Consider the following 12,321-nt stretch of genomic DNA (forward strand, 5'->3'; position numbering starts at 1 on the left):
GAGGTGGTAGTCTACCATGCGAGTACATCCTCGGATGGTGACCCCCTGGAAGTTGTCATAGACGGCTAGCTGGCTGGCTAGCCATCACTATTCTTACTGACCCGAGTTTGCTGCCAGCAATACAGAGATGGCCCCCTGACCAAGATTTGTTTTGGACAAGAATAACGGTTGAGCCCGTCTTGCTACCTCAATGATGAAACCAGCGAGGCCGTTGCGCCCCACCACTTATTTCAGCTTCTACAGCTGTGTTCCAAATCTCTCACAAGCTGGTGAGCCAGGCACGCAGTTTGCTTTCACGGTACCTATGACTTCAGTTTGCACAAGCCGGCTGTTTGTTGAAGGCCATAGCAAATATGTGTCTTGCTCTAACAGGTCGTTGCCTTTGGCTTTTGGAAGCAGATGGAGCAGCATTCGATATGAATGATGTGTGTCACCGTCTCGAAGGGCATTATACCATGGCTCGGACCTTCACAGATCACACGCAGTTCCATCCACCATGGATTTAGGTCACTGCCGAGCGTCCATATGTGTCAGGGTGTCCTGGTATCTCCAGATCTTGTATGCTGGAGAGTGGTCCTTCGATTCCTCCCAGGCTGGCTCCTGGATCTAAGCTTGCACTGGGCGCAATCGAGATGACGGCGCTGGGAGTGACCTAGAAACAGTTGCGGTGCGTACGATCGTGGTACGGATCTGACCAAGGAGCACGGGTTTGTTCGGTACTGCTCAAAATCGAGATATGTCGCGCCTCAAGACTCTTCAACCCTTACTCTCTGCATTCATCAGGACACGCCGGCCTTGCTTGTATGGTAGAGACCAAGACTGATTCTGTCGAAGCACATTGGCGAGGGAGGATGGACTGCTGCGTAAGTCGTCGTTTTCTGCTGGCACCGATCACTCTAGGTTTGAGGTAGATGCCGAACGAGACTGGCATTTCTCTAGAATATCCTGGCTCGGCTTCTGGTAAGAGAGGGCAGAGATGCATGATATGAAACTTGCTCGGATGAAGTGTTGCCTGTAACGTTGATGTTCGGTCCTACGAGTGGGTGTTCAGTGGTTGAGTTGTGGTGCAGGAAGTGCTTAGACTAGCGCCATTTTGGACGGATGGATGAAGGTCACGATGTTCACCTTGCTCTGACTACGCTACGCATTTGCGAGTCTTGAAGGAACAATCTTCAGACCACGACGCACAACGACGAAATTGCACAATGCAAAGCGTCAACTACTGTATATATCTAGCTCTCAAACAAAGCTTCGGCAATGCCTGCTGGTTACCATGTCTCCTGTGTTGAACGGGACGTGGATGGGCAGCGGACAACTGACACTGGCTTGTTCGACCAAATCGTGTCTCTTATCCAGGAAGCTCGCTTTGGTGCTATGGCCGTGTGTGAGGCTTATGCCAACGACAGCATGATACAAGACGACCGTTCACGGGAACTCCTTGATTGTCTGAGGACTATGATTCTGGGTCAGTCAGTTACGAATAAAGAGATTCGTGGTAAGTTCACCATACCCTGCATCGTTGAACTGACACGCTGACCAAGCTCTAGCCATATTCCAACCACTATATTCTAGAATACTAGCACCCGACTCCTCGCTACCTTTCTGCAGAACTACGGCCTCCGACCGCTTCGGCCATATCGAACGTTTCAATCTTGGTGGAGCTAGCCAAGCAAGCACGGCGACTAACAGTCCTACATCCACCGATATCGAGCTAGATGATAGCGACGATGGTCTAGACGCAGAGCGCGAAGATGAAGCGTTGAGACGTTGGAGACAAGGCGTTCTGGAAGTTCTCGATCAACACGACGAGCAGAATCTGGACAAGAAGCTGGAAGAGCTGGATCCGGTCAAGCACGACATGATCATTATTCACTGCATGCACTGCGACAAGCCGTCCGCAGATTCCGTGTTGACAGCGTCAAAGGCTAGAGCAGGGCTCAAGAAATCAAGCAATGTATGCAGGTTATACAACGGCTTCTTCGAAGGTAGTGCGGTCAGATATTTCAAAGACCTCGAAGTCAGAGACAAGCAAACCTCCGCTGACCAGCATCTGAGAAGATTGCCTTCCGGTATGATGATGCACGAGTTTGCGCATTCTATCTGTGCAGGGGGCGGTAAGTCGCACATTGTGGCCAGACGTGCATAAGCTAATGCTCAAACAGCTTTAGATCAGGTCATTCAGGCCGCCGAGCTCTTGTTCATTTTCCGCCAACCTGAGTTGGACGATTTCCAGTGGGTGAAGAATAAGGACGGCTCCCGATCGAAAAGTCTCAAATGCTACAAATGGGACTTATGTCGAACATTAGCGATTCAGCATAGCGCTGCTAATCGTCCGAAGCTGGCGCTTGCCAACTCCAGCAACCTTCAATTCTTCACCATGCTCATCCTCATGTTCTGGGCATATCCGGAGTATGACTTTTCGTCCGGCGTTGCCAGACTTCGACCTGATAATGAGTTGGCACATTCCAACTCGGCCTTCAACTGCCTTAGACATCCTTCTGCGAAGCAAATTTGGGAGCTCGACGGCTACAAGGTGTCCGAAGATACCTGGAGACAACAGTATGGCGATGAAAAAGCTCCAATTGAGGTGGTTATGGCTAGACTTGGAAAGAAGCATGAGAAAGAATGAACGAGCTGCACCATTACAGCATCCTCACCCACGATCCAGCAGATGTAGCGACCTAGTTCCAAATCCGTCAGTCACCTTACACGATACTCCAAAACTCGAAGGAACGATCTTCCAGGCTTGGTCCAAAAGAGATGTTCGACACAACGGAAGATATCTTCGGCAAGCAAGTGTGCTTAGGGTGTTCGCGGGACTGCAATATATGTTGAAAGAACAAGAGAACGATATGAATATCAACATCGATGATCGGCTGCGCAGCTAGGGTTGTGTGCGAGATATATGCGGAAGCAAGAGTGCGGCTACAGGTTGTTCCAGAATACTGTGAGAGGAAGGGATGTCAATCTGACCTTACATCAGCAGGATCATGGAACTCCAAATGCGACGCAACCAAGGGATATGAACGACCCTGTCTGTTCGCATATGTTACTTGTTGTGATATGCACAACACGAAAGTCGACTGGCGCCATAGCATGACGATGATCCTGATACACCAGAAGAATATCGAGAGCATCAGAAGAGAACGCGCTAGTGAAACAAGACTCTTCATTGAAGCTTCGGTACCTGAGCATGGTGCTGATCTCAGCCCATGCTGCTGCATATCTCTGGGAAAGTCCTCGCAGATCTCAGCCATCGTCTGCCTGATGGAAGAGGGCAAATCACGTATCCGGCAGCGAATGACGTCGAACCGAAGCTGCCGGGCTGTGTCAAGGCAGCAACACTACCTACGAAAGAGGTCGTTAGGATTAGCTTCCGCATTACCGCACCCCAGGGCCAGAAGAAGGTCCGAGCATGTCCACAAGAGATGTTCAGTCAGCTGAAGCTCGTTCATCCGATGTCCTGCCTCACCGAGGTCTTCAGCACCTCGGTCTACCGCCTCACGCCTATACGAGTCTACCACTTCACCTCCTCCCCAGTATACGTGAAGAACTTCCCATTATCGCCATCCTTCAATCCATGCAAAACCTTTAACATACCCCCAATACTAACCTCCGGCTCCAACACAGCCCCCTCACCACCCATCCTAGTCTTCACCCAACCAGGATCCATACAAATCACAATCACATCCGACAACTTCCCCTTCAAATCGCCACTCTGATGCACCGTGAGCATATTCAATCCCGCCTTCGAAATTCCATACGTCGCACACTTCCTCGGGTTGATCGACAGATTAACGCTCATACTGCCAAGTCCAGAACTCATATTCATGATCCGCGCATTCTGAGCCAGAAGATCCTGAGCAATGAAGGACTCGACTGTCTTTGCGGGTCCGATGACGTTGATGCTTATCTCCCTTTGTAGGTCTTCCGGGCCGATCGAGAGACTGTTCTGTGTGGGTACAGAATTCACGCCGGCATTGTTGAGGAGGAAGTCGACCTTTTTGCCGGACAGAACCTTCTTCGTTTCGCTGGTGAATGATTCGATGGAGCTGGGATCTCCGGTGTCGCATTCTAGGATATGGGTGTTTGAGGATGAGACGGCTTTCAGGTCGTCGAGGTCTGAGGACATTGAGCGGGTGGTTGCGATGATGGTGTTATCGGGTGTTTTTGCGAGCTGGCGGACGAATTCGAGGCCGAGGCCACGGTTGGCGCCTGTAATACAGTATACTGGCATTGTTGTTCTTCGTTTGTAGAAGGGTCAGCTGGCAATCTGTTGTTCAAGCGCGAGCAAGGCAGGAGCAGCTATAAGAAAGATAAGTGTCACTCGATGGTCTCGTCATCGCTACAAAATCAGCAAGCCAGCCAATCAGTTTTGGGGCTACTTGTGAAATGTTCGAAAGAGGAAGGTCGGCATTCAGTCCGATGGAGGGAATGAAGCTCGTTCTGGTAGTCGGCTAAAATCAATACTATTATCCGGCTTAATGATAGTAAATCTTCCTCCTCTCCCTTGCTTTCACTGCCATCGAGCCCAGCTGGTTGCTTACCCACTCTAACAATGAGAAATTTCCATTCCACACATTTCCTCAATCAGATCACCCTGTCCTCCCTACTTCAAATGCTCCGTCAAGAAATCAGTAATGACTCTGTAAGCACCCGTCGCGTTATGATGGAAATTGATGTTGTGGCTCGCATTCGGATGCAGATAGGGCACGAAAGGCTTCGCATTCTTGTAGAATGTCCTCGCTGGTTCCTCGAAGATGCCCTCGCATTCACCGTCGCAGACGATGTAGTCTTGCTTGCCTGTGATTGCGAGTGCTGGGCTAGTGAAGTTACTGGCATCTACCAATCGTCAGCATTAATGTTGTTCTGGCGCAGTAGTGGGTGGGTGTGGCCCGACTCACCATAGTTCCCGCCATTGCCGAGCGGAAACGTGTAGAATTCCACGAACCCAAAAGGCTGCTTCGCTGCTTCCGCAAAGTCCGCGGTTTCGGCATCGTAGAAGGGACGCTTGAAGTACCTGCCACAACGTCAGTTGCGTGTCCGTGTCCATGTCCATATCCATCCCGGAGAATACCCACGTATTAATCTGCGCAAATTTATCCACCCAAGTCAGATACCCATCATCCCAGTCCTCAAACTTCTCATCCTGCAACATCGCGATCCTCGGCACAAAACTCCTCACCAGCCCATTCGCGTTAATCCCCGTACCATTCAACCCAATCGCAGTAAGCACCACCGCATCCGCAATTTCCGGACTCGTACCCACAGCAGCATGAGTAATATAACTTCCAAAACTGAACCCCATGAGCGCCAGTTTCTCCGGCTTGCCAATGACCCCGGTGTACTCCCCGCTCCGTACGATCTTCGATAACTCCTTCAGGATCTCAACGTGGATGTTGATCTGGTTGACGTACCCCGAGATCTTCTGGCTTGAGCCTTGACCTAGCCGGTCGTAGAAGAAGACGGAGTACCCCTGGGAGATGGCGTGTTGCACGAAATTGTACTCGTTGGGGTTGTGGGGTGAGTTCCAGTGGGAGCGGGCTTGGCCGATGCCGTGGATTGCTAGGAGGACGGTTTTGGATTTGGCGGATAGGGTCTTGGGGGAGCAGAAGGAGGCTGCGATGGAGTAGGTGGCGGGGGTGATGGCGGTATTGACGATCGGGGATTGGGTGTTGGAGGTTTGGCGGGTTGTGGCGACGGTTAGGAAGTCTGTGAGGGCGTAGTCGTCGGTCCATTTGGGGAAGGCGAATTGGATTACTGGGGGTGCGACGGATACGGGGATCATGTACTCGATGCAGTTGGCGGCTGGTGGGTAGTAGGTCTGCTCGGCAGAGCTACTTGGCTTTGGTCTTCGTGCTGATGCGCCATTGATTGGGACAGTTGCGACGAAGGCGAGGAGAGGTAGAGTCAGATTGAGGATGTTGAAGGCTCCCATGTTGACTTGCGGCGATGATTGAGGACTTGTATTCGCGTTAGGGAGTATCTGGGCTGTCAAGAGTAGTCGTCTCGTTGAATCCGAAAGTTGTTGGCTGTTTTGACACAGTTTGGAGTTGGCATCTCGTCATCTTATACGTATCGCTGCGCTGGCACATTCGTCCTTCAGTCCGTCCATCAGGCAACGGCTCACACAAGAGCTGAAAACATGCTGGAATCGTTCTGTCGTGTAATGGGTTTCGCCCCTGACAATCTCGTCGAGAATGGCTTTTCTGGGTCGAGTCGCCGTTCACCAGTTGATGTCAAACTGAAAGAGTTTCGGCATATCAAGGCGCATAGACCATAGTACAGCAGGATAGCCTAGTACTGAAGCAGCACTTGTCGTCCAGGATCGCCGGGAACACGAGTTCTCGAATGAAGATTTGGAAACGTCTTTAGCTATTCTGGGTCATGGTTCCAGCCTGTGTGACTCCTGCAACCTATGGTAGTCGTTCGAGGCCAACCGTGGCGTTGCTAGATGTGATATGTTGTGCTTAATTCAGGCATAGTCCCGTGCATGAAGTAGCACCCGTTGAGGTTCTTCGCAGTCCCAGGGCATGCAGGGCTCGTGCGTTGTCGCCAGCAGCGAGATATGTCTGCTTCCATGCACAGCTGAACAATGAAATGATCATCTTCATTGATATGTTTAATCATTTGAGGCCCCAAACACTAGGATGAATTGATGCCTCAGGCAGCACGCTCGCGCTGCAGCTGCGCCTGAGGGAGCAGTCGAAACATGAACAGTATCGTTCATCAGCCTTTCCATGCCATGTCTCTTTTAACAGCAACATGCGAGATGCATGGAGCTAGGATCCGGTGTGCACAGTGAGACCATCTTCGCATGGGCGGAGGCAGTCAGCATCAAGCTCGAATTCATGCGATATTTCGATGTTGATCTGGCGGACCGTAATGCTCCTGAATGCGTGGCGGGTGAGTGTAACAATTGTAAGAGGTCGAACAAGGACATTCGTTGACTAATTTGGTGATTGGATATGCGAACGACGCGACTGTTTGCCGCTTTGCAAGAAGGTGTGAGGCTGACCCCTGTCAATTGATATATTCGTGTCGTTGCCTCTAATCGTTCGTATGCCGTATGGAAGCATATTGCCGATTCAATTGCTTCCCAAAGACGCAACTCGCCGAGTGGCTGGCGAAGAAGGACCAATGTTTCTGCTGTGCGCACCTTGTTCTAACCATGTCTTGGAAACCACTGCTACCAAAGAACAGAAACCATGATAACAAGCTGAGAATGTGTTGGAGAGTGCCTAGCTTCCACCTCATACTCAGCTCTTCGTAAGCTGACCAGCCATCCAGCGTATGACCGCCCTCTCTTCCATGTCTTCCAGCATCGTTTGTCGATTTCTGCAGTGGTTGATGCACCTGGCCATTCCCAGTGCGGGCAAGACTCAAGAGCACTCTGCAGCTGAGTTGGCAACGAGTCCCACTCCTTGACCAGATGGTCCACCACACTCTGGACTTTCCCAGCCAGAGTTTGTTGCCGCATGCCCTCATCGAAGACTTCCCTTCCCAGGAAGAACAAAGTTCTGCTCTCCTTGTAGGAAGGTGACTCTTCTCTGTAGAATGGATCAACATATGTAGACCCACCTTTGACGGGCTCCCAAAGTTTGTCGCAGTGAACTGCAGGCCCGCTGCGTAGCTCAGCTTTGCCTGACAAAAAGTCATACTTCGGAAAGAGGATGGCCAACTCCACCAGAAGGGCAAAGTAGTCCAGGCTGTATGCGTTGTCGATAGGTCGATTGTCCGGATCTTTCTCCCTCTTAACATGTTCACCTGCGGCAGAAGAATGCTTTGTGAGCCATCTCTCATTCACCCACTCCAAGAAGATCTTGCGGTGCCATGTATGACAATGCTGCTTTGGCTGGAGGAGTGGACAACTCCCAGGTGTACGACTTCGAGAGGATCCTACTGTCTCTGTCTCCATCTCTGTTGTCCACTTAATGAGAGTTCCTCGGATCCGTGGAGATAGCCTCAGCGACTTCGCTAGTGGGAGCTGATGCTAGCGGAGCATTCGTGTTCCACACCTTGATCACAGACGGTGCGGACTCATTGGACCACGGTATGTAGAGTTTCGCCGGAAGCGATTCTCAGGCATTGTGGGAGTTTACCAAGGTCCCAACCCATTTCTTTCAAGCCAGGGTCGGGTAGCAGACTGATCAGTTGCTGCCAACGATGTCTTCTAGTCTCTCTTAACCTCGCAAACGCCGTTCTCCCAGAACCTCATCTGGATCTGCGCTCGATCAGTGGCGGGTCTTGACAGCACCCAAAGCCAGCTGCAACCGAACAGTGAGACCTCGCGGGGGCTCAAGAGATAATATCTGGCAGCTAAAGGTCTGACGGTGAGCGATCTGTTCCGCTGCCCGAAGCTCGAACCCTATTGTGCTTGTACTTTCTCTTGCGGGATCGATTCTCAACGCATGACTATGCTTGATTACACTTTGTCCGTGAGCTTGGTAGGGTACCGGCGACTAAGAGTCATTTCAGACTGGGGATTCGTGGAGTATGAGATGTGCATACGCAATTGTGGTCAATCGCACGTCGTTGTGGTCGAAACAAGGATAGATCGGTCCAAGATCACAGACTACCGTTCCTGGGGGTGAAGATGCCGAATGTCTTAAGCTATCGGTAGCGATGGAGGTGCTTTCTTCGAGCGTTCAGATGTGGGCGACTCATGAACATAATGAACAGCCAGCCGGACCAGCTGATCATTGAGTTGATCAAGCTTCAGACGGGATGCGGGCACAGTGGCTCGCCGAAAGTATCAGCTCAAGTTCAAATTCATCTGACTTGCCTCGAGAAGGTAAGTTGTCATTTTCTCGACCGTGGAAGCCCTTGCCTTGCCCAAAGGTACAGGATTGTGGAACTGCAAGTCCTTAGGAAGTCGTCGTTTGTCTTCGTTTGACATGGCATGGACGCTGGGTCTCCCGAAGTTTAAGCGAAGATCTATGCTTACAGGGAAGGTACGCCGACCATACTAAATGCTAGTAGGGACACCAAATGTCCTTGTCTCTTCTTTGTCAATACCTTTATGTCTGCAGACAGGTCCTCCTACCTCTGTGTACAGTGGTGGTATTTGGTAGAAGCCCACGAAGCACGACTATGCTACATACTTGCTATCAAGCTCGCTCTACTGCTCACGAACGTGCCTTCCGAACTCGTATCAACACGAAATTTGTATCCCCAGAAATGTCGGCACGCTTGGTGATGCAAAAGTTGCTTGGGCAGTGATCGTTGCTGACATCTCTCCGCTGGCCTGGCGAACATAACGTCAACTCCTAGAGCAGGAGCAAAGAGAGCTCGTCGGTAGTACTCTCTAAGACAGGCTAGCGTGCTCGGACTTCGGCGTTCCATTCTCGCCAATGATGCGCGACGGTCTCGTAACCCCTTCGTGTTCACGTTCGTGCTTTGCTTCAGCTACCAACACGTGTTTCGACAAACTTTGCCTATCTGCGCATGTCTTTCAGTAGGGCTGTACATGAATGTCGTTGAGCGAGCCCTATCTGAAAGACACGCGTGTAGAGACGAACAGAGTGTATCATAGGTGGGCAGGGAATGCAACATCTACCAGCACGATTGTGCCTATGTACGAGAGCAGCTACGGCTAACGGGATCGCTGACTTCAGCGGCAGTATCGACCGCAGGTAATAATCAAGATTGCGTTGGTTGTCTTCTTTTACGGACAACACCGCCACATGACTTGGCTCTCATTGGTGCGCAGTGAGATTGTGTCTGTAGGTTGCGGGCGACTTCAAATTCATCCACCTTGAGGTGCTTTGCACATTCAGGAAACAATTTGTACAACCGATCACAAGCACACTGCCAAGCACTTTGAAGGGTACCTAACATCGGTGGACGGCGTCCATCATGACTCAGGCTGAGAGCATTGCAGAGGCTAGCATTGAAGGTCTTGCGGCTGCACTGACATCAGGCTCACTGACAGCTGTCGATCTAGTCGCCAAGCATCTCCTTCGCATCGGCACCTATGATTGCAGGAACACTGCTTTGAACTCAATCCCATTGCTCAATGAGAACATATTCGATGAAGCGGCAGCTTCTGACGACCGTCGGGCCTTGGGCAAAGCCCACGGTCTTTTCGATGGCATTCCTTTCACTGTCAAGGACAGCTACAAGGTCAAAGGTATGACTGTGTCGTGTGGCTCCGAGGCATTCAAGGATCTCGTTGCTAACGAGGATGCCTTTCTTGTCAGTTTGCTGAGAAGTGCTGGGGCAGTGCTCGTTGGCAAGACTAACATGTGCCCTATGGCGTACGGAGGAATGCTTCGTGGATTCTACGGACGTGCAGAGAGCCCTTACAACTCAGACTACTTACCAGCTGCTTTCGGGTCGGGTTCCTCGCAAGGAAGCGGTGTCTCCGTAGCTTCCTCGTTCGCTGCGTTCGGTTTGGGAGGAGAGACTGTCTCGTCTGGCAGATCTCCTGCCTCCAACAACGCTTTGATTACTTACACTCCTTCACGAGGTATGATCTCTCCTCGAGGAAGCTGGCCGCTCTATCCGACCTGCGATATCGTTATCTCGCACACCCGCACAATGGATGATCTTCTAGCACTGCTTGATGTCATCATGGCCAAGGACCCGGAAACTACCGGAGACTTCTGGAGAGACCAGTCATGGGTCTCAATCCCAGCTCAAGAGACGATTCTGCCTCGGCCGGTCAGTTCTATCAGAGACATCGGCTATCTCACAGGAAAGCGCATCGCCGTACCACGCATGTACATCACGCAATGTGACGGTGGGCCGTACGTCTCGGAATCGATCCTACCAGTATGGAACCAAGCAAAAGCCGATCTCGAAGCTGCAGGAGCAACAGTCGAGATAGTCGAAGACTTCCCAGTGATACAAGCTTATGAAAACCCTAAAGCGGCAAGCGGACCCCGTCTACCAGAAGACTGGAATTCTACTGAGCGTGGTGCCTTGATCGCCCACGGGTGGGAAGACTTTCTCCAAGAAAACGCCTCCTCGCACATCTCTTCACTGAATGGCGTGCCTCCAACGAAAATGTTTCCTCACTTCCAGCCTTCGGATCCTGAGGTCAAATTCACCGAACCAGCAAACGCAGTCCACTGGTCAAAACTTGCCAGCTATGCGGCTAACGGCGTGCCCTCGAGTCGTCCAGGTAAAAGCGCAATATACGACATACCTCGTCTCGAGGACGCGGTCAATGCATTGGAGAATATGCGAAAGCACTACTTCGAAGATTGGCTCAGCATCCACGACTACGATTATGTTGCGTTCCCAGCTGTGGGCGACGTCGCTCGGGCCAATGCCGATGCCGAGGACAGCAGTGCTGAGCACGCATGGAGGAATGGCGTCAAGTATAGTCACGGGAACCGGGCTCTGCGTCATCTGGGGACCCCAAGTGTTACTGTTCCGATGGGAATATTGGAGTCTCAACAGATGCCCATAGGGCTGACTGTGCTAGGACGAGCTTACGACGATGTTGGGATCCTCAGAGCGGGATACGTGTTCGAGCAGAAGAGTCAGAGAAGGATTGCTCCACCTCTTGTTCCGGCGCTGACATCGGACGCAATTCCCTCGCAGCAAGGTAAAATATCTGGAACAAGGCCGAAACTGGAAGTGACGAAGTGTTCTGTTGCCGCTGCAGCTCAAGAAAACCTGAACGTGTCTATCGAAGGGAATCTGACCATGTCTGAAGCCACAAGTTCGAGCGATCGTGCTTCGAAGCCCCACGTGGAAATATTTGTCGACGGCATAGCGGTCAATGAGTCCAATATTCATGTTACTGAACATCCACAACAGGACGGTGCCCCTCTTACATTCCGCCTCGCTTACGTGGGTCTGGCCCCAAAACCACCCACGCAAGAAGGACGTAACGTGGTTGCTGGACGCATTGCCAGAGACAGCACGATGGTCATGGTTATTGCCAGAAACGGGGAACAGGGTCGACCGAGCGGATACTTGAAGTTGGTTCACGGGTCTGACATCTAGTCATGATGCACTGTAAGTGCACCCTCTTCAAACGGTGGGTGTCATCTTGCTCATTCAGCGTGCTTAAACACGGAGAGAATGTCAGCTTTGCGATGGTTAGACGCATTCTGTAGGGGGTATTACGGCCAGTCACAGGGACAAATCTACATTACGGGTGGTCACAGGAATATCGTTCGAGTGTGGACCTCGGCAATACCGGTACTGCTCCAACTTCTGTCTCTACTCAGCCAGAGCGGTTGCCCGTAAACTATCGACCTCATCCAAAACAGCTTTGTGGACGACCGTATAGACCTCTGTTTCGATAGGCGACAACATGTCTAAATGTACACGATTCGAACAAGAAAACCCTTATACTAGATA

The 12,321-nt window shown here is 51.3% G+C and overlaps 5 protein-coding genes across 5 annotated transcripts; 2 read left to right on the top strand and 3 right to left on the bottom strand.

Annotated features, from left to right (window-relative positions):
- Nucleotides 1-1,257: 1,257 nt before the first annotated feature.
- On the top strand, nt 1,258-2,629 carry PMZ80_001916 (uncharacterized protein; the record flags this gene model as incomplete). The annotated part of the gene is made up of 3 exons (XM_064870353.1): nt 1,258-1,495; nt 1,548-2,114; nt 2,163-2,629. 3 exons carry the CDS (start codon nt 1,258-1,260, stop codon nt 2,627-2,629), a joined length of 1,272 nt encoding a protein of 423 aa, XP_064732806.1.
- An 888-nt stretch (nt 2,630-3,517) lies between these two features.
- On the bottom strand, nt 3,518-4,237 carry PMZ80_001917 (uncharacterized protein; the record flags this gene model as incomplete). Its single annotated transcript, XM_064870354.1, has 1 exon — nt 3,518-4,237. The coding sequence occupies one exon, from the start codon at nt 4,235-4,237 to the stop codon at nt 3,518-3,520; it is 720 nt and encodes a 239-aa protein (XP_064732807.1).
- A 372-nt stretch (nt 4,238-4,609) lies between these two features.
- On the bottom strand, nt 4,610-5,938 carry PMZ80_001918 (uncharacterized protein; the record flags this gene model as incomplete). Its single annotated transcript, XM_064870355.1, has 3 exons — nt 4,610-4,842; nt 4,905-5,020; nt 5,082-5,938. The coding sequence occupies 3 exons, from the start codon at nt 5,936-5,938 to the stop codon at nt 4,610-4,612; spliced, it is 1,206 nt and encodes a 401-aa protein (XP_064732808.1).
- A 1,251-nt stretch (nt 5,939-7,189) lies between these two features.
- PMZ80_001919 (uncharacterized protein) lies at nt 7,190-7,918 on the bottom strand (the record flags this gene model as incomplete). The annotated part of the gene is made up of 1 exon (XM_064870356.1): nt 7,190-7,918. One exon carries the CDS (start codon nt 7,916-7,918, stop codon nt 7,190-7,192), a length of 729 nt encoding a protein of 242 aa, XP_064732809.1.
- Nucleotides 7,919-9,858: 1,940 nt separating this feature from the next.
- Nucleotides 9,859-11,961, top strand: PMZ80_001920 (uncharacterized protein; the record flags this gene model as incomplete). Its single annotated transcript, XM_064870357.1, has 1 exon — nt 9,859-11,961. The coding sequence occupies one exon, from the start codon at nt 9,859-9,861 to the stop codon at nt 11,959-11,961; it is 2,103 nt and encodes a 700-aa protein (XP_064732810.1).
- Between the last annotated feature and the right edge of the window lie 360 nt (nt 11,962-12,321).

The sequence above is a fragment of the Knufia obscura genome (genome assembly GCF_036327395.1).
Source record: "Knufia obscura strain CCFEE 5817 isolate CBS 148926 chromosome Unknown scaffold_2, whole genome shotgun sequence".
In the NCBI taxonomy this organism is placed as follows: Eukaryota; Fungi; Ascomycota; class Eurotiomycetes; order Chaetothyriales; family Trichomeriaceae; genus Knufia; species Knufia obscura.